General features: G+C 40.4%; 1 protein-coding gene across 1 annotated transcript; it reads right to left on the reverse strand.

The window, feature by feature from the left end:
• Positions 1–206: 206 nt before the first annotated feature.
• LOC143025763 (collagenase 3-like) lies at positions 207–2,195 on the reverse strand. Its single transcript, XM_076185769.1, has 3 exons — positions 1,952–2,195; positions 1,168–1,466; positions 207–287 (listed from the first exon to the last, which is right to left on the reverse strand). The coding sequence occupies exons 1-3, from the start codon at positions 2,193–2,195 to the stop codon at positions 207–209; spliced, it is 624 nt and encodes a 207-aa protein (XP_076041884.1).
• Positions 2,196–26,279: the final 24,084 nt, after the last annotated feature.

The raw sequence follows: 26,279 nt of genomic DNA on the forward strand, positions 1-26,279 counted from the left end.
CTATGATCACACCAGTAGCCAGGAACATGTCAATGAGTGTCACAAGCATCTGTTCACCCAGACTGGCAGATCAATAGATGCTCTCCCACCAACTCAAGAAGCCCTGAACAGCACATCAAGAGAGCTGCCTATCAAGCCGGCTACTGTTGGGGCCAGATGATGGTGTCCGCACTAGAGCTACCATCGCCCAGTGACTGGGGGTGGGTTCACACCGACAGTGGCTGGGGCATATACTGGACAACCCTCCCAGAGGCAACTGAGGCATGCCGGCAACTACTAAGGTGTGGCTGCAAAAAGGGATGCAGAGGATAGTGCAAATGTGTCCAGTGCACAGCTCTATGTCACTGTGGTGGGGAGTGTACGAGAGAGTAGAACTGGGACAAGAGAGATCACAGATGATAATTATGTTAACATGTACACATGTATCCATGCATCATATTAGACTCTGTTACCTGGATGTAGAGTTTCCACTGTATAATTTTGACTATGTAAGTTGATGTTAGGTTCAAACAGAAGCACTTCCTCTGAGTTCAAGAGTGTCAAATGGTCAGCAGTCATTCCATGGTGCTTGGTAACAGATTTTTTGAAGAGTTTGTTGAAGAAAACCATCCAAAAGTACAAAAATGCACCAAAAAATGACCAAATGAATAGTTTACTCACGCTTTTATTTGCTCTCTCTTATTTGCTAGAATCTATATTTAGTTGAATAAAACCACTGGTATGCTTCTTCAATAAGTAAATATAGTTCTATCCACATGTATCCTATGTCGAGTACGGCACAAAATCGGTTCTTTTGTAAAATGCCCGCCATTTTGGCTCTGGAAAGAAATGTCCCTATATCCAAAAATCTTTGTAAGATACTGCCCAAGCAGTGTGCCAAATTTCATGCTTGTATCGCTAAAGGCACTTTTTTTTCACATATCTGCCGGACTACACCTGGCGATGCAGACCCGAATATGCATATATTGTATGTGCAGATTATTTTTTTAAACATCACCATTTTCTGAATATTATCGAGAACACTTAAATCGTTGATTCGCGCATTCAAACCAATACGACCGAGTAACGGTTGGCGGAAGTACAACAGCCATCTTAGCGTTCTCGAACAGCCAGAAAATATGACCAGCAAAAATATGTCTTTCCTTGAAAAGTGAAAGCTGCCGAAACGTTGGACGGAAGTCCTTGCCACACACCGAAGTGACGTGGATAATCGTCATCGATCATGCGTCGATGAAAATCCAAACGCAAATACTGATCTCCACTAAAAAAGTAGGTCCGGCCGTTGTGGACCCATATGAAGGCTGCGTCCACTTTCAAAACATGGGAACCCAGGCCCAGGTTCTGTAGCGCCCCGTTGTCGTAGGCAAGAAGGTTTCTGCCATTGAGCCAGTAGTAATGGCTGCCATTGAAGAGGACGATATCGGCGCCACCCGCCGTTTCGAACGCAGCGTCAACGTGATCGAAATCTTGAGGTAAAGCGCGAAAAAGTCGTTGAATCTCTGCTGGGTACCCTGCAACAGGTCTGTATTATTTTTTTTTTCACTCAGACGCCATGAATATCTATTAAAAATATATAAGATAAACAATCTGCGTGATTTTTTTTCTAAATGCATATCATTTATTATTTTTGACAAAAATACAACCCCACTACTTTTTTTTCAACCTCATCATACGGTGTTTGAAAGTCATTCCCAACCCCAACATTAACAAGTCTGTCTTGCTCAAAATGTGAATTTAGATTTACCGTTGACCTTATCCGTGACACTTGAAAATGTACAAGGTCCTGACAATGATGTAGACAGTAGGATTCTGTAGGATTATATATATTTTTAAATATATCACTATTCTGACAGGTTCAGCCTGAAAATGTGTGGTCCCCCACTCACCCTTCAGACCCTATTATTCAAGTTCTGAGGTATAGCGAAACCAAATCCATCTACCGTCCCCGGACAGTGATCAGGTTCCGATTCATCAAGAACGACCTTCCTGGCACAGGGATCTTCTCGGCGTGGACCTGATGGCGTGGTCGACGGCGAAGACTTGGGTTCCTGGGTTGTCTGTGGGGTTCTTGGGGTGGGTAGGGTCGGCTCCGGTTCTATTGGGTGGTCTGGCGGGCCGTACAAAGCCTGGATACTATGTCTGTCATCGCCAGGGAGCTGGAACCCAGAAGGACTGTCCGCATAGATAGGAGACATGAGAGCCCTGAGTGTCTTGAGCCCAGTTTATGGACGTGGAGGGCGAAGTCGTGATCGTCGTTGAGATGGATTTCTCCGTGAATCGGGTAGAAGGCAAAGACCAGAACACTGGTACCCTTCTCAAAGGGCCACGGGTCCCCGTGGTATCCGCGGAGGAAATCCACGAAAATGTCCACCCCAGGATGACTCGGGTTCACTCTGTTGAAGCCCAAGCCGGAGTTGTTAATCCAGATCCTGGTGGCTCTTGTCACCGCTTCGAGTATCGCCTCTTTGGTCAACGTCGACCTCTCGGGTTCGGTGCGAATGGCTCACGTCATGTTCCTCTTCTGCCATCGCGCGCCGTGGTGGACGTAGTGTCTCTGACGTCCACCTCCAACATCGTCTGAATCTTCCTCAGCGGGTTCGTTGGGTACTCCACACAAGGAATAGTTCTTACTCTTGACCTATAACGTATCAAACCCGGAACCATCGTGAGCCTCCAGGTTTCCGAAGTCGATGAGGTCTTCGTTCAAATGAGATCGACGAGACCTTCGGTACCCGCTTCCTTCGTGGACAGGGGAGACTTTGAAGAGTTCGTTTATAGACGAAGTGCTCGGAGACTTCAACAACGAGGAGAACGGGAGACACTCACTAAGGTCAGTGCCTCGGAGGATCACCGAAGTCAGAAGGATAAAGAAGGGGATCGTGTGTGGTCTGTGCATCCTTGCGATGCCTAGAGAGTGCCCGAAAGAGATTAAATACAGTATAGAAATAATACTCCATTCAGTGTACGAGTACATCTCCTAAGAACAGAAACTATAACATATGCAGGCACCTCCATTACAAATAGTCTAAGTTTCGAAATTTAAAAGAACTCGTAATGTGGCAACATTGTTCTGTCCTCATACGTGATTCACCACGACTTTGGACAACATGTTGGACTCGTGATCGACTGTTAATACTTTCACGGATAAGTGTGCGTGTGCACGTGTTTGTACATGTGTGCTTATGTGAATATATGAGAACACACACAACTCCTTGCCCACCAAAGCTGGAGTGCCGGCTCACAATACAGTGCTGCTGAGTTTTTTTTTCCAGCCCTGGGTGGGACTCGAACTCGGACCATTAAATTAACGTTTGAAAATAGTACCAATGACCGTCGAACTGCGCGCGCGCGCGTGTGTGGCTTTGTATGCGTGCATGTGTAACCTAATTTATTCAACTATATTTATCTAACTGTAGTAAACGGGGTTGGGCTACGCTCATGGGTTTCCCGTCTCTATCTCTCCTTTTATCAATTTTTGCCTTAAATTCCTTTGTTATTGGCCTGAATTGTTTCCCCTTCCGATTTAATCCACAAAGGTTATACAACTACCATACCACCCTTGCCTATTGTTAGACAACACATTTACCAACAACGACAACGCTCACACAAAGGGCAGCAGGCAACCATCATCCAACCCACCATTACTGAAAAAAAAAAAAAAAAAAATCCCAGCCAGCCCGGAAATTACTAGTAGACCGAAGCCTACCCTTTCCTTTGAGAAAGTTCTTTGCAGCGAGAACTCAGGAAAGAAAGAAACAAAGGAAAAAAAATAATAAAATGAATGTACATACACACGCATATATATACATATATATATATATATATATATATATATATATATATATATATATATATATATATATATATATACCCAACGCTCAATTAACTCGAATATCAATTTGTAGTCACGTGACTTGGATCAATTAGTAAAAAATATAGAATTTACAGAGTATGCGGATATGCAATTTTTTACATCTAACGCTGAAAAAGGAGATGCGACGATATTACATGTTTAACTACATATATATTTCACATTAGATTATTTTAATGTCTTTACTCATTTATTCATATTGAATTAGTGCCAAAACAGGAAACTATGTTTATTAATCATCTTCATTAAACCTTTATCGAACTGTTCATGTTATCATCTGTTACATAGGTTTTTCAACAGTTGGTCACGACATTCCTGTCTCTGTCTTGTATCTAAATCTAATTAATGACAACTAGTGCAGTGAATTATGAATACTTATGTAAAACTGTTCTGCTGCAGTACCCTCACTCTGGCAAATGTTTCCCTCATCACCTGATCCTTGTCAATAGATGAAGTGATGTACTGCAGCTTGCGTTTCCTTGGCAGCACCAAAAAGTCTCTGAGCTGTTCATAACTACACTTGGGGTATAATTCAAGAGCAAAACAATAATCATTCACGGAAAACTGTTTCTGTGATAAAAGTTCCAACTGGCGTGTCAAAAATACCAGCTTCTTCTCATTCTCGGTGTTTACACAGGCTGACGTGTGTGTTTGAAGAAGAGTGACAATAAAAAAAAAAAAAAAAAATGTCAAACGGGATATCATAGTTAATTGCTAAGCGCACAGCTTCGGCGAACTGACCATACGACCTCAAACCATTGTTGGGATGAAGTGTCTTACCCAGTGGTACACTTATGCCCTTCTTGAATGCACGGCAGATCAGTGGGCTACACAACGTGGGCGTGTTTTCGACAATCACAGACAGTCTGCACTCACTGAAATTTTCTCTCATGAACAGACACACTAACCTTTCTTCCGATCTTGAAATAATTAAGTTCTTGTACTGCCTCTGTAGGTCACGTTCAGGTCTAAAAGCATCAAATGAAGTAATCGTATATTTCTGAAGACAATGCCTCAGTTGCTTGTCTTCGGCCTTCGCCGGGCGAGGTACAGGTTTTGATGATGGCAGACATGAAGCAGGCACATTGAAGACACTGGGAGGGATCGCAGGTCGCGTAGAACCACCAGGCAATTTGATAGAAGGCGTGTTGGGACCCCAGTGTTTCTCAGAAATTAAAAATCTGCCAGAATCAACAACAAAGTTCTTACGTGGTGGCAACACATCAATCCACTTCTGTCTTTCATAACGGTCTTTTGGCAGTCGAAACACTCGGCATCTGTTATCCTTGTTATAATTACCGTTGCAGTTCACAACACCACACTTATTCGGCATTTTGAATACACAAAATCAGCAAGAACCTATGTAAACAAATATAATCCACTTCTAAATGCAGCCACGTGGGAAAGACGGAGTAACACAACCTTAACACCTCCATTGCTAGTAGCATACTGGACCAGTGTTGCCACTCTGGAAAATGGAAAAAAAAAAACCTAGCTTGCCAAAAACTACTACATTAAACAAAAAACTACTAGATTCGAATTATATTACACAACATACACATGAAAACATTTTGAAGTTAGAAAACTGTATACATCAAACTAATTACCACTGCCTGTAATGGTGCAATAATCCAAACTTTCACAAACAATCACTAGTTAATCAAGTAGACAACTATGAGTTAAACTCGTCACTTGTATGCAGGCAAGATTGTTGTTGTATTGCTTTTTACGATTCTGCAATTAAAAATTTGCACAAACTAATAATTCGGATAATACAAAGCTCAACCGTCCTGCAACCATCTATATACTAATGTAACCAATCAATCGCGCAAACATACTATAAGCAAATAACAAGTGCACCAATTTGACTGACAATTTCTATGGAGTTCGCATGATGATATACATTCAATTCATAGTAACTGTACGTGTGAATGTGTTATAGCTAATTTTAAAAACCTCTCAATGACAAATCATGCTTTCATGGAATAATTCGAGAAGTATTAGACAGAAATGATACAAACAGATACAAACTTCAACGCGAGCGCGACAGCCTGCTATATTTTGTACTTTGTAGGATGGTTGCGTGATTAGTAGGCAGGGTTGCCAATTTAGCACTTTTGGTGCCAGATCTGGCACTATTTTTCTGTGTTTGGCTCAAACTTTTTCAAACTAGCATCTGGCTCCAAATATTTGGCTCCCTAATGCAAAATTAAATGATTTTATTAGCATCTTCAAAATATACTAGATTCTTGATATCCATGACGAAAAACCACTAGACTATTAGATTGAGGCAAAAGATAATAGATCTAGTGGGAAAACACTAGGAGTGGCAACTCTGCACTGGACTGGACTTCGCTAGCGGACCCAGGGATCTGGGTGCGCACGTCCTGTGTAATAGTATTCCTTGATATACATACATACATATATATATATATATATATATATATATATATATGTATGTATATATACATACATATATATAAATATATATATATATATACATACATATATATATATACATACATATATACATATATATATGTGTGTGTGTGTGTGTGTGTGTGTGTGTGTGCACATATATATACACACACACAAACACACACACACACACACACACACACACATACACACACACACACACACACACACACACACCGGTGGCGGATTGGTAAGGCACTGGCCTCACAAGCCGGAGAACCGGGGTTCGATTCCCCGGCCGGGCGGAGACAAGTTGGGTTTGTCTCCTTCCACGTGTAGCCCCTGTTCACCTAGCAGCGAGTAGGTACGGGACGTTAGTCAAGGAGTTGTGACCTTGCATTCCCGGTGTGTGGAGTGTAAGTGGTCTTAGACCTACCCAGAGATCTGCTAATAATGAGCTCTGAGCTCACTGCCGTAGGGTGGTGTCTGGCTGTCTCGAAAAGAGGCTGCAGCAGATCCGAGGTGAACACACACACACACACACACACACACACACACACACACACACACACACACACACACACACATATATATATATATATATATATATATATATACATACATGAAAAAACACACGTACACAAACACTCACAGACACACACACACACACACACACACACTCACACACACACTCACACACAAAGGATTACAAAGGCGGAGCATGCCGATCGGAGACTTTTTGGTCGATATCTAGGTTGGATGCGAAAAAAATCATAATAATAATGAAATAATAAATAAAAACTATAATAATGTAAATAACAAATAAAATACATAAATAAATGCATAGGTATAGTTAAATAATAAACAAACAGGTAAATAGTAAATAATAGTAAATTGACATATAACTAATAATAAATGAAAATCAAACAGACAAATGATAACAAAACAAAAACAAATAATATAAAATAAATTATAATCATTACAGCATCTTGCTTAGGTGTTTATCTAAATTATTCTTAAAGCTTCAAACTGAACTATATTGCACTACCTGTGCAGCAAGTTTATTCCATTCATTAACTACACGGTTGGCAAAGTTGTTTCTACCTACTTCCAAATTGAATCTATTTCCGGACAGTTTGAGACCATTATTTCTTGTCGGATTCTACTACCTCCTCAGGTACCTCGTCCACGTTGCTAGGTGAGGCACCATAATTCCATCAAGCCGATCAGAGCACGTACCGACCGGTATAAGAAGAGCCCCATACCGACATTTGTGGACTTAATCAACAACTAGAATTTACATTATTGTACTACATACCTATTACTAAGCCTGCTGTTTTATTTGTCTAGTTTTTAAATGCTTGTAACAACGTCTTCTCACTGTCTTAGTATTATATTGTTATTTTTCTTGTAGGATGTATGTTTTCAGCAGAAATGCTGCTATACCCAATAAACCGTAAATTATTATTATTATTTATTATTACACACACACACACACACACACACACACACACACACACACACACACACACACACACACACACACACACACACACACACACACACACACACAGTGACAGCGAAGTTTTGAGCTCCAGGAAAACGTAAAATTTCGTGGATATCAACAACGAGGGAGTACCTTTGTTGTATTAGTAGGGAAGGGGAAAGCTCGTGGTGTAGTGGGACGGTGAAGAAAAAGGAGAAAGGGAGGGATTACTGAGGAAAATGGAAGGAAATGAGGAAGGGGGCGAACGGGCCCCGGAAGTCAGAAAGAATGTCAACAAAAAGGCTACAGACGACGCAGGTAAAGTCGAAAATATCAGTAAAGGCATTAACATTAGAGATAATCACCATAAATGGAATAAAATCTAGGTGGGGCAATGTTACTAGTGGGGTCCCCAGGGCTCGGTTTTGGGTCCCTTGTTGTTCATTATGTACATATACGACTTAGACGACGGGATAAATAGTGATGTTAGTAAGTTTGCGGACGACACTGAAATAGGACGCCTAATTAGATCAGGAGACGACGCAGAGATTCTGCAGGATGATCTTAACAAATAGTTCACATGGTCGGTGAAATGGCAAATGAACTTCAATATCTCTAAGTGTAGCGTGTTAAACGTAGGGCTACACAACCCCGAAAATAGATACAGCTTAGATAACACGCTTTTAGAGAAAACTGAGTGCGGGAGGGACTTAGGAGTTCTAGTGAGTCCGGACTTTAAAACCAGGAAACAGTGCATTAGCGCAAGGAATAAAGGTAACAGAGCATTAGGTTTCATTGCTAGGACGGTAACGAATAGAAGTGCGGAGGTAATTATCAAACTCTATCTAGCGATGGTTAGACCCATCCTTGACTATGCGGTACAGTTTTGGTCTCCGTCCTACAGAATGGACATCAATTCACTAAAATCAGTACAGAGAAGAATGACCAAAATGATACATGAACTCAGGAATTTGCCTTACGAAGAGAGGCTAAGGCACCTTAACTTACACTCTCTGGAAAGACGCAGAGTGCGGGGTGATCTAATAGAGGTGTTCAAGTGGATCAAAGGCTTTAACAAGGGTGATGCAAACAAGGTCATCATATTAAAACAACAGGACAGGACTTGTAGTAATGGTTATAAACTGAACAAATTTAGATTTAAAAAGGAAATAGGAAAGAATTGGTTTACTAATAGGGTGTTCGACGAATGGAATAAACTTAGTAACCATGTAGTAAGCGCTGAAACTATCAGTTGTTCTAAGAAACAATTAGACAACTTTATGGATGGGGATGACAGGTGGTGATGGATACGGAGCTGCCTAGTGTAGGCCTTATGGTCTCTTGCAGTCTCCTTCATTCTTATGTTCTTATGTTATGTCTTCCGGAACAACGGCTATCCCAGCCGACACCATACGTAAGTGGACAAAGACACGACGCACCATCACCCCAGAAGACCACATACAACACCCAGAGTCTCTTACTCTTACTCTTACTCCGCTGGTCTTCGGGCCACTTGGTGATCCATAACCGCTTTTGAAGCGTCTCGCCATGTCTTTCTGCCCTGTGCCACCTCCTTCCACTCTCTTGGTTCTATTCTGTATATCTGCACATCTTCTTCAACGCAGTCTTTTCTAGGTCGTCCAAGTGGTCGTCTTCCATGCACTCCACGATTGAGCACTTTCTTTAGCCATCTATCTTCTTGCATCCTTGTAACATGTCCTGCCCATTTCAATCTTTTTAATCTTATTACATTTTTAATATGGGATTGTTTTGTTTGTTCTCGAATTTCCCAGTTATACTGTATCTTATTCTCCATTCTTGCCTTTGGTTGTCACACACGGGTCCTAAAATTCTCCGTAAAATCTTATTTTCAAGAACTTCAAACTTCTTCTCCCTAGCTTTCGTAAGGGCCCATGTTTCACAACCGTACAATATGACTAGTATCACTACTGAGTTGTATAGTCTCAGTTTTGTTGTTCTTGATATTGACTTTTTTTTTTTTTTAAACAATTCTACTAGGCTGTAGTAACATCGATTTCCTGCTACGATTCTGGCTTACACTTCCTGTTTCATTCTTCCGTCACTGGTCACCTTTACTCCTAAGTATTTAAAATCTTTAACACTATGTCCATCCCCGCAATCTGTACACTTTCCGGCAAATTAGACTCTCTTGTTATCTTCATTATCTTTGTCTTGTTCTCATTGATCTTGAGTCCAACACTTTCTGCAGCTTTTTTAAAGAGCGCCGCCAGGTTTTCCATTTCTGTTTGATTCTCCATCATGATCTCAACGTCGTCAGCATACGCTAATAGTTATATGGTTATATCTTCCAATTTTATTCCTTCGTCTCTCCCATTCATACCACCTCTGATTATTTTTTTTTCCATTTTAGAACATCTATCTGAAGAGGTGATGTAGTTTTAATCCCACATCTCACTACGCTATTTGTGTTTTCATAGCATGCTCTTGTTAATCTGATGTACTTGTGTGGTATTCCTAATTCTTCCATTATTTTTCATAGAGATGTTCTGTTTGAAATCAATGAACAGGTGTAGTTGTTCCCTATCATATTCCCAATACTTTTCTATTAGTTGTCTTATAACAAAAACTTGATCTATTGTTGACCTCCCTTTTCTAAAACCGCATTGGTACTCTCTACTATATGCTCCATGTATTCTTCGATTCTGTTATACAATATCTTGGTAAAAACTTTATATGCAGTTGATAGTAGGCTTATTCATCTATAGGTTGTACACTCTAACTTATCATCTTTTTTGTGTATTGAAATGATTATCCCCTCTCTCCAGCTATCTGGTATTCTTTTTTTTATCAGTCGGTGTAGTCTTTTCGTTAAAAAATCTCCCCCCTCCTTTCCATATTTCTGATGGTATTCCGTCTTTGACGGGACTTTTATTGTTTTTTTAGATGTTTAACTGCTCGTTTAACTTCCTCCAAAGATATTTCGGGCTTTTTTTTCTGGACCTTGGATAATTCGATTATCATTGTTGTTTGGGTTGTTTTCCGTTGGCGGATTTAATAATTCTTCAAAGTGTTCCTTCCATATTTCCATTACTTCTGCCTCTCCTGCTATTATTTTTCCATTCTTATTTTTTATCATTCTCTCTCTAGCTTAGTACCCAGTTCTTATTCTTTTGACTCCCTGATAAAATTGTGATATTTTTCCTCCATGCCTATTTTTTTCAATATTTTCTACTTCCTTATGAAAAGCTTGTCTCTTTTTTCTTCTTAATAACCTTTTTGTCTCTATTTTCTTTGGTCTGTAATTCTCCCTCTGTGCCTCGTTATTTTCTTGTCCTATTACCTGTTGCCTTGCTCTATTCCTTTCTTCTAGTGCTGCCTTACACTCATTATCAAACCAATGATTCCTTCTTTCTCTAGGTGCGAAGCTTCTCTTAGTATGAGATGTCTTCCCAGGTCTGGTTTACACTTTTCTCTTCTGTTTCTTCTTCTAAAATATCCAATATTCTGAACCTATTGATTAATTTCAGCTGAAAATTATCCTTAAGTTCTGTTTCCTTCAGTCTTTCTAAATCAAATATTTTCCTCTTTTCCTCTGGTGTCGATTTCTTTATTGATAGTTTAGCTCTAATCCTTTCCAGAACCAGGAAGTGGTCAGTGTTGCAATCTGCTCCTCTGTAGATTCTTGCATCCTGCAATACATTTCTGTATTTTCTATTGATTTTTATATGATCAATTTGGTTTCTAGTATGTCCATCTGGCGATATCCAAGTCTCTTTATGTATGTTCTTATGTTGAAAGTAGGTTCATCCTATGATTAAAGTATTACCTAAGGCAAGTGATGCTAGTCTTGTCCCATTATCATTCCTTTTCCTATTGATGGTCCGGAAGGCTCAACTTCCTGTCCTACCTTGGCATTCAGATCACCCAAAATTATCATTACATCATGTTTACTTGTGTTGTCCATGATCCTCTGTAATTTCTCATAGAATTCATCCTTTATTCTTTCCTCTTTTCCTTCAGTTGGTGCGTATACACATATTAAGGTCACATTAAATCATTTACTCATTAATCTTATACTCATTATCCTTTCACTGATTGGTTTATACTCCATTAGCGATTCTCTTATTTTCTTTGTCATACATATACCTACCCCCTCCTCATGCATTTGGTCTGTTCTCCCACTGAATAGTGTAGTGTGTTTACCAAGGTCACACTCACCACTTCCTAACCATCTGGTTTCTTGTACTGCAATTATATCAATGTTATATTTATCCATTTCTGTTACCAATGCTTTAGTTTGGTCCACCATATATAAAGACTTTACATTCCAAGTTCCAATTTTTATATTAGATCTGCAATTCCGATGTCCATTATTCATTTCCTAGTCATCAACATATCCGTCCAGGTTCCAAGGCGCTTCAAAAATTTCTGTAACGTTTATATTTTTTACGAGGTAGGGGTGTTAGCCCTACGCTCAACCCTCCCTATTTATCCGGACTTGGGACCGGCACGTCAGGTTATGACACTCTGCCGTGGTTGGGTTGACACCCAGAGTCACAATTTCTTATACCAAAGGCGCCTCCGAGGTTACTGCCAGATTTTTACGAAACAAAGGAGTACAAGTGGCACACAAACTCCTCAATACCTTCCACCGAAACCACACCAAAGTCAGACACTGAAGAACATACACAACTAGCCAGTGGATTTTACCGCATAGGCTGCAGTGACTGTGACACGGAATACGTAGGAGAAACTCAGAAGGAACTTGCCACAAGAGTACAAGAACACCAACGTGCAGTGAGGCGAGAAGACCCGAAATCGGTATAATGCTGTCTCAAGGAAGAGTCGTTGTACAACAAAATACTGGATGTCATATTATATTGTATATTTATTGTGGGGGCCGTATCTCAAATGTGAATGCCTCTCAGACTTCGAAAGAGGGCAAATCGTTGGCGCCCGGTTAACGTTTCACAAGCGACAGTATCCACGGTAATGACAGCATACACATAACATGGGAAAACATCATCGGCGAAGAGAAATATCGGGCGAAACCAAGTTATCTGACAGAGACCGACGAACAATAAAAAGGATTGTGGCCAGACAACATAAAACAACCGTGGCAAAAGTGACAGCAGAACTCAACACACACCTGAGGAATCCTGTGTCGACGAAAAAAGTACTGCGGGAGCTCAACAAAGCGAACATTCATGGTACGGCTGCAATTGCAAAACCCCTTTTAACGGATGCCAATTCTAAGCTACGAAAGAAGTGGTGCCACGAACATTGTTACAACATATAAAGAAAAAAGAGGAAGTGGGGAATGCCAGAATGAAAGAGGAATTTCACTAATAAATCATACCACAAAAATATATGAAAGAATTCTGGAAAAGAGGTTGAAATCCATCATTGAACCTCAGGCGAAGAACATGGTTACCGAAAAGACAGAAGTACAGTAGACTTAATTTTTGCACTGAAAACGGTTTTAAAAAAAACTGGAAATTCAATAAACCGATATACGCTGCATTCATTGACTTGAGAAAGGCATTTGGCTCACTTCCACGGGAAAGACTTTGAGAATATCTAGAGGAGGAATGTGGCATACAAAGGAAATTGATGAAAGCTATTAAGAGCCTGTATAAACCCTGTAAATGCAACGTGAGAACAGGATTTAAAAACGAAAAATGTTTTACTGTGCAATCAGGCGTAAAACAGGGGAGTGCATCGCATACATGGATGGAGTGACCAAATATTTCAACAGAAACAACATTGTAGAGGGAGAAGGAGACGTGATGATCTACGCAGATGATATCGCAGTGTGGTATAATAACAGAGAGGATCTAGAGCGATCGTTGATATGTTGGAATGAATCCCTTCTAAATAAAGGACTAAAATTAAATACAGACAAAACCGAAATTATAGTAATATCGAGAAACAATGAAGAACCTATAAACGTCGCAGTACAGGGGAAGGAAATAAGAAATGTGGAATCTGTTAAGTACCTAGGATGCCATTTCTCAAGACAAGGAGGAAACAGTGCCGACATAACGGAGAGAATAGGGAGCTACAACAGAGCATTTCAAGCATTGAGACCACTCTTACGGGATCAGTACATTCCACAAAGGGTAAAGAAGATAATCTTTGAGAGTTCGCTAACACCTATCATGACGTATGGTTGTGAGACATGGGCGATGACTACAAAAGACAGAAGTAGAGTGCAGGCATCAACAATGTAGGCCCTAAGAACAATTGCTGGCAAGACAAGAAGAGATCAAATCAGAAATGAGAATATTAGAAAATAAATATTAATCTCTCCAATTTCAAACAAAATAGATGCAGCACAACTGAAGTGGTTGAGACACCTTGAAAGGATGAATCCTAAAGAATAGCTAAAACAAGATGGGAATAGAGACCGAATAGCACAAGACCACAGGGAAGACCACGGAAAAGATGGAAGGATTCAGTTGCAGAGACGTTGGAGAGACACCACCTACCACCACTGGATGGGCTGAGAGAGCAAGTGTTATAAAATAGAAAAGAATGAAGAAGCTAAACCTAGTGACAGAGTGAATATATATATATATATATATATATATATATATATATATATATATATATATATATATATATATATATATATATATATATATACATACATGTCGTGCTCCCCTGATTACGTATATAAAATTAAGTGGTAGCTGTTGCAAAATGGTTAGATCAGGGAAGTACGAACAAGCGTATGAATAGTTTTAATATATTTTTATCTCTCAAAATGGTGGTGTTGAATGAGACTAAATTCTCCTATCTATGACTTTTATTCCTTGTGTTATCAATTGCAATTTAATGAACAAGTGACTTCTGTGTGATAGCTTAAACTGACTCAAGAGACTAAAGAGACTAAAGAGACTGACTTTACTCCGATGATGATAGCTTAGACGAAATCTCTGAAGGGGGCAAGGCTTCTTTTACAACCAACTACGAGTATGATTGGCTAAGTTCGTTCTGTTTACTATATACTGGCCAATAGGAATTATGTCTCTTCGCAAACACTATTGCCTTCATCGAACAGAGCCCCATTCACTGGGTCAGCACTGGGTCATATTATCCATTAAGAAAGCCTGACCTCAGCAAGAATGAAATGGTGTTTATGGCTCGAGAAGGGGCCCAGCTTGCGATGCCAGCTTGCGATGATATAGACTAGTATCACACTTTCTAGTATCAACTAGTGGTAATGTTGTCGCCATCAAACCAATCACCACACACACACACACACACACGCACGCGCGCGCGTACGTCGGATTCACGGTGAACATTGAAACTCCGGAAAAGAAGTGCAATTTTCGTGGATCTCAACGACGATGGAGTACCTTTGTTGTATTATTAGGGAAGGGGAAAACTCGTGGTGTGGTGGGAAGGTGAAGAAAAAAAGAGATAGGGAGGGATTACTGAGGGAAATGGAAGGAAATAAGGAAGGAGACGAACGGGCTCCCCCGGACGTCAGAAGAAGTGTCAACAAGAGGGCTGCAGACGATGCAGTTGAAGTCGGAAATATCAGTAAAAGCATTAAGTTTAGAAATATAGATAAGAACAACACGATAGAAAATGGAGATAATAATTTTCATGCATTTAATGAGGGGGGGTGCCAATCTTCCCCGATTACCAAGTCTAGAGGAAAAACTAGAGAAAATGACCAAACACTGGGAGGTTAGGTTCAGCCAACTTACACGGTTTACACAAAGAGTTGATAAAATGGAAGAACTAAAGAAGGAGAACTAAAACCTAACTAAAGAAATAGGAGAATTAAAAAGAAGGCTAAAAGAAGTAAACTATGAGAATGAGGAATTAAATAATAATAATAAAGAGAATAAAGAGTCAATAACACAAGAAGTACAGGGTTCGAAAAAGTACAAGAGAATAACAAAATCGTATATAATGATATAGTTACACAACACATGAAAGAACAAACTAAGGACACAGTTATTAAAGTGATGAGAGAGAAGGAGAATATGGTAAAAGACTTAGCGGACAAAAAGAAATGTATAATTATATTAGGGATGGAAGAGAAGCTTAATCCTAATAGGACTGCAAGAGTAAAAGAGGAGAAGGAAAAGGTAAACAAGATATTAGAAGTAGTTCAAGAGGACGAACAAGAAACAGGAAAAGAAATTGAAGAAATATATAGAATAGAGAAATACAATACAGATAAAACCAGACCAATTAAGGTTAAGTTCAGGTCACAAACGACAGCAGAGAATATATATGATCCAACTATTCTTTTTTTGCTTCTTCCAAATTCCATTATACTACACTTCTTAACATTGAATTCCATCTCCTACTTTCTACCCCATTCCCATACTTTATTGAGATCACTCTGTAGCGACTTCAGTGTTCACTTTTTTCATCAATTTTGTATCATCCGCAAAAAACTCATAACCTTCAATTCCTTTATCCATATCATTAATATATATAGCAAACATTATTGGAGCCAAAACTGTTCCTTGTGGAACACCACTTATCACTTCATCCCAGTTAGAGTGTTTGTCTCTTATCACCACTCTAATTTTTCTTTTATACAAGAAGTCTTCCATCCACTTCAGTAGTTTGCCCTGTATTCCTCCTGCAGTTTCTAATTTCTTTAGCAACTTCTTATGTGGCACCTTATCAAAAGCTTTGTTCAGGTCTAGAAATGCACAATCCATCTCTTTCTTGTATTACATCTATTAGCCTTGAATAGAAACATATTTAGTTTGTGACGCATGATCGTCCTTGTCTAAATCCAAATTACCTTGGATTTAGTACTTTTTTTTCTTCTAAATGCCTTACCCATCTAATTTTGATAATTCTTTCACATATTCTAGCTATCGTACTTGTAAGAGAGACCGGTCTATAGTTAGTAGGGTCTTCTTTGTTTCCCCCTTTATATATTGGTACTATATTTGCTCTTTTCCAATCTTCTGGAACTTTTCCTTTCAATGAACTGTTTATTGGACTATGTATTTTGTCTGTTAGTTCATTCCTGCATTCTCTCAAAATCCAGTTTGCCATTTTATCTGGTCAATGTGATTTTCTGACATCGAGATTACTCAAGTAATTGATTATTGCATTCCTTGATACTTTTATCTCTTTCATAGGGGGACTTTCTCCTTCCATTCGATATCTCTAGGTTGTATGTTCTCCCTCGTAAACACCGATTTAAAATGCTTGTTCATAATTTCTGCCATTTCTATTTCCTCTGTGTATTCAACTCCTCCTTGTCGTAGTTTCTCTAATTCTTGTTTGTTTTTCAGTGTGTTGTTTACAAATCTGTAAAATAGTTTTGGTTGATCTTTCCATTTTTTTTATAACATCTTTTCGTATTTTCTCTTTTCCTCTCTGCACACTTGTACGTATTAATTTCTATAACTAGTATATATTTTCCATTTTTCAGGTCTTTTGTCTTTTTTTTCATTTTATCCAAGCTTTATTCCTTTTGTCTTTTAACTCCCTACATCTTTTGTTGTACCAACACTTTATATATATATATATATATATATATATTGTCTTACAACATACTTTTCCACTCCTTCTCTATAGATATTTGTCAAAATATTCCATTTCTCTTCTACTGTTGTTTCCTCCTTGTGCATCCTTTCCCAGTCTGCTTTTTGAAAGAATTCTCTTATTTGATCAAAATTTGTTTTTCCATACTTCAATATTGTTCGTTTTTTCCGTGTATTTTTCCTCATTTAGTTCCAGTTGAACTAATATATGGTCACTTTTACTTATTGGTGTCTTATATTCAATTTTGTCCACTATTTCGGGTTCTGATGTGATTATTAGGTCTAGTCTCGATAGTTCTTCCTCATTTCTATACTTAGTATTCTCTTGTATCCATTGCGTCATTGCATGTTCTATAATCATATCAAGTAGTACATTTCCCCATAGGTCATATCCACCCTTTACTGTCATCTCTTCCCATCAGATTTCTTTACAATTAAAGTCACCCATTATAACTATTCTTTCTCCATCTTCCATTATCTTATTTAGTGTTATCCTTGTGTCTTCTAACATATTTTTGTTTTCTCTCTCTTCCCACGAGGCCATTTTAGGAGGCACATAATTTACTACAAACTTCCTACTCTTCCCATCCCTGTCCTCTACTTCCATCATAACCATCTCTATTCTTTCCTGACAGGCGTCAATGTGGTTATGGATATCCTTTCTCATGGTAAGCCAAAAGTACTGAATTCTGGCCTGTGTTAAGCATTTGTCTTTACCTGGATGTGCAGCAAGTGGAGAATCATGAAAAAGGAACAGAACTTCAGGTACTAAGTCAGAAGGAACTACGAGTTGTTGTACAAGTGTGTTTGGTTCATGCTTGTTGGAAAGTGTGGTTTGGTGATAAAGAACGTCATCGACAAGTCTGAAGTGGTCCAAGGAGGTAGGGAAGTCTGTATGATCGGATGTATCTCCTGACTCGAGAGAAAATATCACATGTTTCCACATTGGGTCGGATTTCTGAGCTGCTTGTATACGCGCATGAGTAAGAGTGACTGGCTGAGGGAAGGAATTGATAGCAGCAACATTTCTAGGAAGTGCGTCTGCAACTTGGTGTGCTGATTCACGCACATATGAGAAGGTGGGATTAAATTCTTGAATAGTCAAGAACCAGCGAGCAAGTTTCCCGGACAAGTTCTTGCCTTTGAAAAGTTGAAGAAGTGCATGGTGGTCTGTATGGACTGTGACAGGATAGCCTAGAATGATTTCCTTAATATGTCGAAGAGCAAAAGCTTCAATTTCTGTGACAGAATAGTTACGTTCAGCTTTGTTAAGGAGTCTGCTGGCAAAGGCATTAGGGCGAATGTGTGTGTCTTGTTCTTGCATGAGGACAGCACTAAAACCTTGGAATGAGGCATCGGTGTAGAGAATAAAGGGTAAGTCATAGTTAGGGAAAGCTAAGACAGGAGCAGTGGTAAGGGCATTCTTTAAGTCTGCAAAGGCTTGTTCCTGGGCAGACGACCAGTGGAAAGGTACATCTTTCTTTAGCAGTGAAGTAAGAGGGGCTGCAATTTTAGAATAATTGCGGATGTACCTACGGTAATAACCTGAAAGACCAAGGAAGGAGCGAAGGTGCTCAAGGTCCGTTGGACGAGGGAAGTCAGCAACAGCTTTGACTTTATCAGGAAGAGTAAGAATGCCATCAGAAGTTAGTACGTGTCCAAGAAAACGAATTTATTTCTTAAGAAAGGAGCATTTGTTGAGCTTGAGTTTTAGGTTGGCATTTGCAAGACGAGAAAAGACTTGTTGAAGGGTGTGAATGTGGTCGGATAAGGATTTGGAAGCTATGATTATGTCATTCAAATACATGAAGACATTTTCACCAATTAAGCCATCAAGTACGGTGTACATAAGTCGTGTGAAGACAGAAGGAGCAGAGGTGAGACCCATAGCCAAACGTTTGAATTGGAAATGACCAGAAGGGGTAGAGAAGGCTGTTAGAGGTCTGCTTTCCGGAGCAAGAGGAATTTGAAAATAGTCTGACATTAGGTCTTAAGTTGAAAAGACATTGTTATTCTGACCAACAGAATGTAAGATTTCCTGGAGAACGGGAATGGGCGTCCTTTCGAGGACAGTGATTTTGTTAAGCTCTGTAAATTCAACAACAGGGCGGAATGTACCATCTGGTTTGGGAACAACATATAGGGGAAAGTTCCACTCGGAAATAGACGGTATCCTGGTCAATCATGTCTGCAATGAGCTTGTCCACAATCTTACGCTTACTGTGCGGTAGTCTATAAGCCGGAATGTAGCCGGAATGTAGCAATCACGAAGGGGAATGTTTTGGTGAATGAGGTCCGTAGAACCTAGGGATTCACCTGGCAAAGCAATGACATGGCGAAAGGCATTGCATAAGGAAATTAAATCCTGTTGAGCATCGGGGAAGTCAAGGGGTTTGAAGTGAGATGCATCAATAGGAACTTGTGCATGACGCACATCGGAGTTAATGGAACAAACTGGCAAGGAAGACTTTTGGTCATCAATGACTTTTACTCTTGAAGGATATACAAGAAAATCACATAAGTTAGTACCAAGTTTGAGGTGGAGGGGAGCATGAGTGTCACTTGGCAACAAGAAAAGAAGTATGACCTTTCTTGGAGGTAGTGCATAAGGCTGAAATTAGTGATGTGCCTTTGACACGTGTTGATTCTAGCATACAGAGAACATCGCATTCCGGAGCTCGGAAAATGCAAAGCTGCACTTTGAAATACTCATGTGGTGGAAGAGTCATGGTTCTTGTTAACACTGCATGAGTAGTACGACACATTGTGGAAAGCACATCGGAAATAGGGGAGGAGGTAATTATTAAACCATCCAAGGAAGGAGAAATCTGGATTTCTGTTGGAGAGAATTCTGTAGAAGGGGAAGGACATTAGGTATTCCTTTTCCTTGATTTAGGCATGCGAGAAGAACGCAAACGCTTTGTACGGGTGGGAACTTTGAGCAAGGTAGGTTCACTAGAAGGAGGAAATGAATTCTGAAGAAAAGGTTCAGATGATGGTTGTACAGTATCCTGGGACGTGGGAGCTAGAGGAGATAGGGAGGAAGTACTCTCTGTTTGAGTTTTCTCACTCTGGGTAGAGGGGGTAGGAGGAGCAACAATAGTGGGCACTGACACAGTTGCCATGCTGTGGGAGGGGGAATTGTAGAAGTGGGAAGTGCAGAAGGTGGGTGAGAAGCAGTCGCCAAATGTAGAGCTGGAATAAAATGACGACCATAAGCAATGCCATGACGTTGGGGAAAGACGCTAATTCCATGTTGCTGCAGTGTCTAGTCCCAGAAGGACATCTGCAGGAAACTGTACATTAGCCACATAAAGAGGGATATGAATCTCTTGACTGTGCGGATGAAGATTAATAGGAAGATGGATCTTACCTAAAACTGGAAATGGAACACCATCTACGTTAGTAAGTTGGAGATCGGAAGGTTCCAAGATTGTAACATGCTTATAGGAAAGGCGGAGTTTGTGGAAGGTGGAAGAAGTTATAATATTTACAGGAGAGCCAGTATCTATGAAGAGAGATATAGGAATAGTATGAACAGTAGCAGGAATGGAAATAGCATTGGACCATGTGTTAGAGTTAGAAAGAGTACAAATGGGTAGGGTGGGTGGTGGGGATAGGATATGCATGCTAGGAGGGGATGTCCTGAGAGAAGGAGAAGGAGATAGTCATTTAGGGGAAGAAGAAGGGGAACTCCGACGGGAAGAGAAAGTCTGTTGAGAGGGGTTGGAATTTAAAACACGACATTCTGCAGCCGTGTGGAAACATTTTCCATGGACGGGGCAATCTTTATCGGGAGGAGTGGATAGACGAATAGCACATCTGTTAGCATAGTGTCCAAGGTTGTTGCAATAGTAGCAAATAACCGGGGGACGTGAGAAAGATTTTTGTCTAGGCGAGAAATGGATCTGGGACGGAAGGTGGATATATGCCGAGAGGCAGATCGGGACACATGTGCAACTGATAATGCAGGCTTGGGGATAGGGGCTGGCTGGGCAACAATGTCTGTTAGTGTCTTTGGTGACTCTTGAATCTGATGAGACAAAGTTGAGATGGTTATAGTTGGAGTGAATTGTATTGATTTAGTTTTGTTTAGGGTGTCTGGATGGAGAAGAGAAAGAAAGCGAAAGTAAGCAAAGAGGGAAGCAACGTGGTTAAGGGAGATTTTTCCATCTGCATCAACCCAGTTGGAAGATTCAAGTGTGGATTTTAGACGGGTCTTTAGATCTGATGCAAATCTTGCAGCTTTTTCTTTTCTGACATTAGGGGACAGTTGATTTGTAAAGCAAGGTCATATAGGGGAGTGAGAACACCAAGGGTAGTGTGTTGGCCAAAGTGAGATTTGATTAAGTCAAAATAAGTGGAATAATTAGTACATTCCTGAAACTCATCCGTTTGCAGGATGTCTCCGGCGATGGAGTCCAGATCAACAAAGCTGCGTAGAACACCAAGTTTTTCATCATCAGTAGTAAATTTTCTACGATTAATAGCCGCTTCGACGTTGTTAAGGAATGAATGGAAGGGGATATTGGATCCTGTGAATTTGGGTACGTCTACCGTGTCGTGTACAATAGTCATGAGTTGACGGGGTTATTGGGTTGAGGAAGAAGCCATGTTGGCAGGGCTCAAACTTGGGGATAGGAACGGAGAAGGAGGTAGGGGTGGAAGGTCGTTTAGTGACACACTGAGTAGAGATAATAATTCAGGGGAGGGAGGAGGTGAAGGGGCTACGAAAAAGATCGTGAGGAAGGTCTGTCATATGGGATTTACACACTGCCAAAAGGTTGTCCACTTACCTTAGAAATAGTAGAAGACGTCTTGAGATGTAGAGAGAAGACACAGAGGGATCGAAACACACAGGTGGAATGGAAGAGAAGTGGATTTGGCTGTAAACAGTGTAAGATTTTAGTAAAGCCACACAGAAGTATAGGTAAATATACACAAATGCAAAGAAAATTTATAGAACTTATAATGAAACATGAAGAAAAAACAACAACACAAAACTGTATCACTTGAATGTCTGTAAAAGCAATATATAACTGTACTGTAATTCACACGAGTATAAATTAAGAGTTCAAGAATGTCACTTATGGAGGAGGGGCTCACTAAACCGACTGGAATTGTCGTGTAACGGAGACGACGTCGGGAGGGTGCCGTGGAGGTGGAGAGCGGAAGGCGGAGATGGAAGTCGTTCAGCGAAGACGGCGGAGGTGATTGGGTTCGTAGTGGAGGTCGCGTGAGGGTGATGTCGGTGGCTCACGTTGTGAGGAACGGAGGGCGGATGGAGTTGGACGCGTAGAAGGCACGCGAGCTGCACACTGGAGTGGAGGTGGTGGTGGAGGAGGTGGTGGACGTCACGTCACGCTCAGGACTACAGAAGTGGAAGGTGGTGACCTCGTTTGACGTGAAGATGCTAGAGCGGAAGGATTTCAACGCTCGTGGGCCGGAAGTCCACTTGGGAAGTGGAGAGAAGTGGCGAAGTGGAGAAGAGGCCGGATGCTGTCTCCTTGTATTTCACGTACGAAAATAGTGGAAGTGAAGAAAGACTCGAAGGAATCGGTTGATGGATGGTTATATCCTGTTTGTGAGCGCAACCGTAGGAATGATTGACAGTTGGCTTAGGAGAGCGAGCTTGGAGGGTGAGGGGTGAGAGTGGAAGACGGGAAATGCGAGGATGCTTGGTACTGATGTCTATGTGACGAAACGTGGATGGGGTGGTGAGGTGACCCTATAGTTGCATTTTCGAATGGCGTTTTCGGGGCAGCGAATTTTTTGGAGTTGCACTGTAATAAGGGTCACATAGGGCTGCACACTGTTGTAGACAATGCAGGGACTTCGGGAGAACTTCCAATGCACGTAATGTCATAGAGCCGTGGGTGGGTATGGGCGGGTGAGAATGCACTTGTTCGTATCCCTCGTTGCCGCCATTTATTGTATGGTCAATAAATAAGGTGGAGTAAAACACGGCAGGTAATTTTCTAAATGTAATTGTACGTAGAATGTACAATCTACGTATTTCACTTCACTCTCACGAACACTCACGTTAGACCTGAACTAACTCGCAGCTCGCTCACGATTCCTCGTACGTGACTAGACGCTTGGGTTGCGTGCCCAAAACAGTTGCTAATAATTAATTTCTGCAGTTATCACGATTATTCACTCGCGTACAGAAATTTACATTCATACACCTTTCAGTTACACAACAACTTAAAATTGATAGTAATAATGATCTATATCCCATTCATTCAACTTTCACATTACAAATAAATTGATAATTACTTAATAGGCACAATTGGTAATTTGTGATTTCTCGAACATTCACGCTGACACGCATACACACATACAGAATTCTAACTACGCATTTATCTAAATCTACAAGGAGTATAATGCTAACAAAGCTTAGAATACAATATATATATATATATATATATATATATATATATATATATATATATATATATATATATATATATAATATATATATATATATATATATGAGTGGCAGGGTGGTGAGATAAACACCGAGAATCGTTGAAGTTTTATTAACTGACGTTTCGCTCTTAACAGAGCTTCTTCAGAGTGTACAAACATGATCGGGAAATCAACAATTATATATCTTACATCATTCCGCGTTCCTTCCTTAACCCATCCCCTCCCTCCCTCTCGTACCCTTCAGCTCCTGTAAGACCATCCAGCTGGACGTTTTGGACAGCTTAATAAAACCATCACGATGGTTACAGCATGGCTGGGATGTTATAAAAGCTGCCTCTACTATTTTTTTTCCTTTTTTTCTTGTCTAACCCTTGTTTTATATTTCCACTCCGTCCCAGTTAGGTAAATGTCAGTATTTCTCCGCATGAACCACCAAGGCATTTGATGTTCGGTGGGCCCTCAGGTCGCACTTGTGCTCATATGTCCGCTTGTGTATGCCTCTTCCTGTCTCCCCAAAGTAGTTTAAGTCACAGCCACCACATGGGATTCTGTAAACCATGCTGTTGTTATTATGTTCTTTTCTACCCTTACCTCTCACTACTTCACCTATCCTCTTACTGGGTGTACTGGCGATCTTCAGCCCTGCTCTGTGGAGCAAATGTCCTAACTCTTCTGTGTACTTGGAGTTGGGAACTACAATGAAGCCACCTTCCTTAGTCTCCTTTATCTCATCCTTTCTCTTTTCCATTATTTTAAGCGCTATTTTCTTCAAACTATGGAGTAACCCTTCTGGATATTTAAGTCCTGAGAATACTTTAAAAATATATTTGACTTCTCTATCAATATGTTCTTCACTGCATACTCGGAACGCTCTGAGAAAAAATCTAATTATTACTCCTCTCTTTATCCTTTCACTATGTGCCGAAAAGTAATGGTTGAGGTCATTTTTGTTTGTAGCTTTTCTGTGAACCGAGAAACCCACCGTGCCGTTATCCTTCCTCCAAATTAATACATCCAAGAAAGGTAACTTTTGAACCACCTCGTGTTCCACTGTGAACCGAATATCCCTGTCTACCATGTTCAGTCTATTAAGTTTGGTGTTGAAATTGGTTTTCTCCGGGGCAATGACTAGGACGTCGTCTACATATCGAAACCAATGAGTCCCTCTTCCCATAATTTTCATATAATGATCTCTCTCCAAAACCTCCATGTATAATGATGCTAGGACTGCACTGAGTGGACTCCCCATTGCCAGACCACGTATCTGACAATATTCCTCATCCTGGAACATGAACGGTCCGAATCTGATACACAGAGAGACTAATTCTAAGAAATCATTTTTTCCCACTGGTAAATCCTGGTCATCTATATTACCGATGGCTTCCTTGGCCTGCGCAAACATTTGTGAACAAAGCAGTTACATCGTAACTTATCATGACTTTCTGTGAGAAATCCACATTACTGAGTCTCGTGATTAGGTCACTTGAGTCCTTCAAATGGCCACTGCTAAGTGTCCCCAAACATCGAGATAACGGTTTGGCTAAACACTTGGCTAACCTGTGGGGAGCGCTGCCGATACCTGACGTAATGGGTCTCATCGGTATACCCGGCTTGTGTGTCTTTGGTAATCCCCTCATCCTGGACGGTCTTCGTGCTTCTTCTAACAATCCCACAAGTTTCTTGCCTCTGTTGGTTTGCATTAATATCCTCCTGGCTTCTTTCTTGAACCGTATCCCTTCTCGTTCTGCGTTTCCTAAGGGTTTTTTCTCATACGTGGATATATCGTTGAGTAAATCCATTATTTTGATGTTGTAGTCTGTCCTGTTTAAGACGACAACTCCTCCTCCTTTATCTGCACTCGTGATAACTAAGTCTTCGTCACTTCCTAAATTTTCCAAAGCTATCTTGAAGCGCCTAGGGATGCTACATCGATTAAGATTTGCTAAAGCGTGGAAACACGTTAACAATCCCTGTTTAAAACCTTTCTCTACATCACTGTCATCCCATCTATAGTTCTTATTTATAAAATCAGAAAAACTTTTGTTACTCACACCGGTATCGAACTTAAGACCGAGCGAAAGGGCTTGTTTTTCAGTGTCAGATAGTTGTCGGTCTGAAAGATTCATTATGAGATCAGCATTGCCCACTTCATTCCAATCACTTTGTTCACAGAGTAACTCCAATTTCTTTTTCAGTCTCACACTTTGCACTGATTTCTCGGTATCAAGTTTGCGTAGAAGGAATGATGGTAAACGTACCTGGCTGGTGCTGGCTCGTAGATTTTCAACTTCGTTATTCAGGTCCTCACAGGCTTCGGATAGAAACATTTCTGCACTGTTACTAAAAGGAACTCCTTCCTTCCTGAGCTGTTTTGGCGCTTCCCTAGGTAGGACTTTCTCATCTATGCAGTCTTGTAGGAAACGCCTGCGAAGTATACAGCTGTTGATTTTCCGTTTTGTACGAAACTCCCTCCATAAGATTCCCGGTATCTCACCACCACTCGACATGTTGAGGAATGGACGACAAAATGAGTGGCAGGGTGGTGAGATAAACA

Source organism: Oratosquilla oratoria, chromosome 5, assembly GCF_046742065.1.
Source record: "Oratosquilla oratoria isolate Oo_2021 chromosome 5, ASM4674206v1, whole genome shotgun sequence".
NCBI classification, from domain to species: Eukaryota; Metazoa; Arthropoda; class Malacostraca; order Stomatopoda; family Squillidae; genus Oratosquilla; species Oratosquilla oratoria.

Coding starts and splice junctions, on each gene's coding strand:
- LOC143025763 (XM_076185769.1), bottom strand. CDS start 2,195: ATGTCTCCTATCTATGCGGACAGTCCTTCTGGGTTCCAGCTCCCTGGC. Junction 1,467..1,951: donor TGAATCGGAACCTGATCACT/GTCCGGGGACGG, acceptor CTTTACCTCAAG/ATTTCGATCACGTTGACGCT. Junction 288..1,167: donor GGCAAGGACTTCCGTCCAAC/GTTTCGGCAGCT, acceptor CCCTTTTTGCAG/CCACACCTTAGTAGTTGCCG.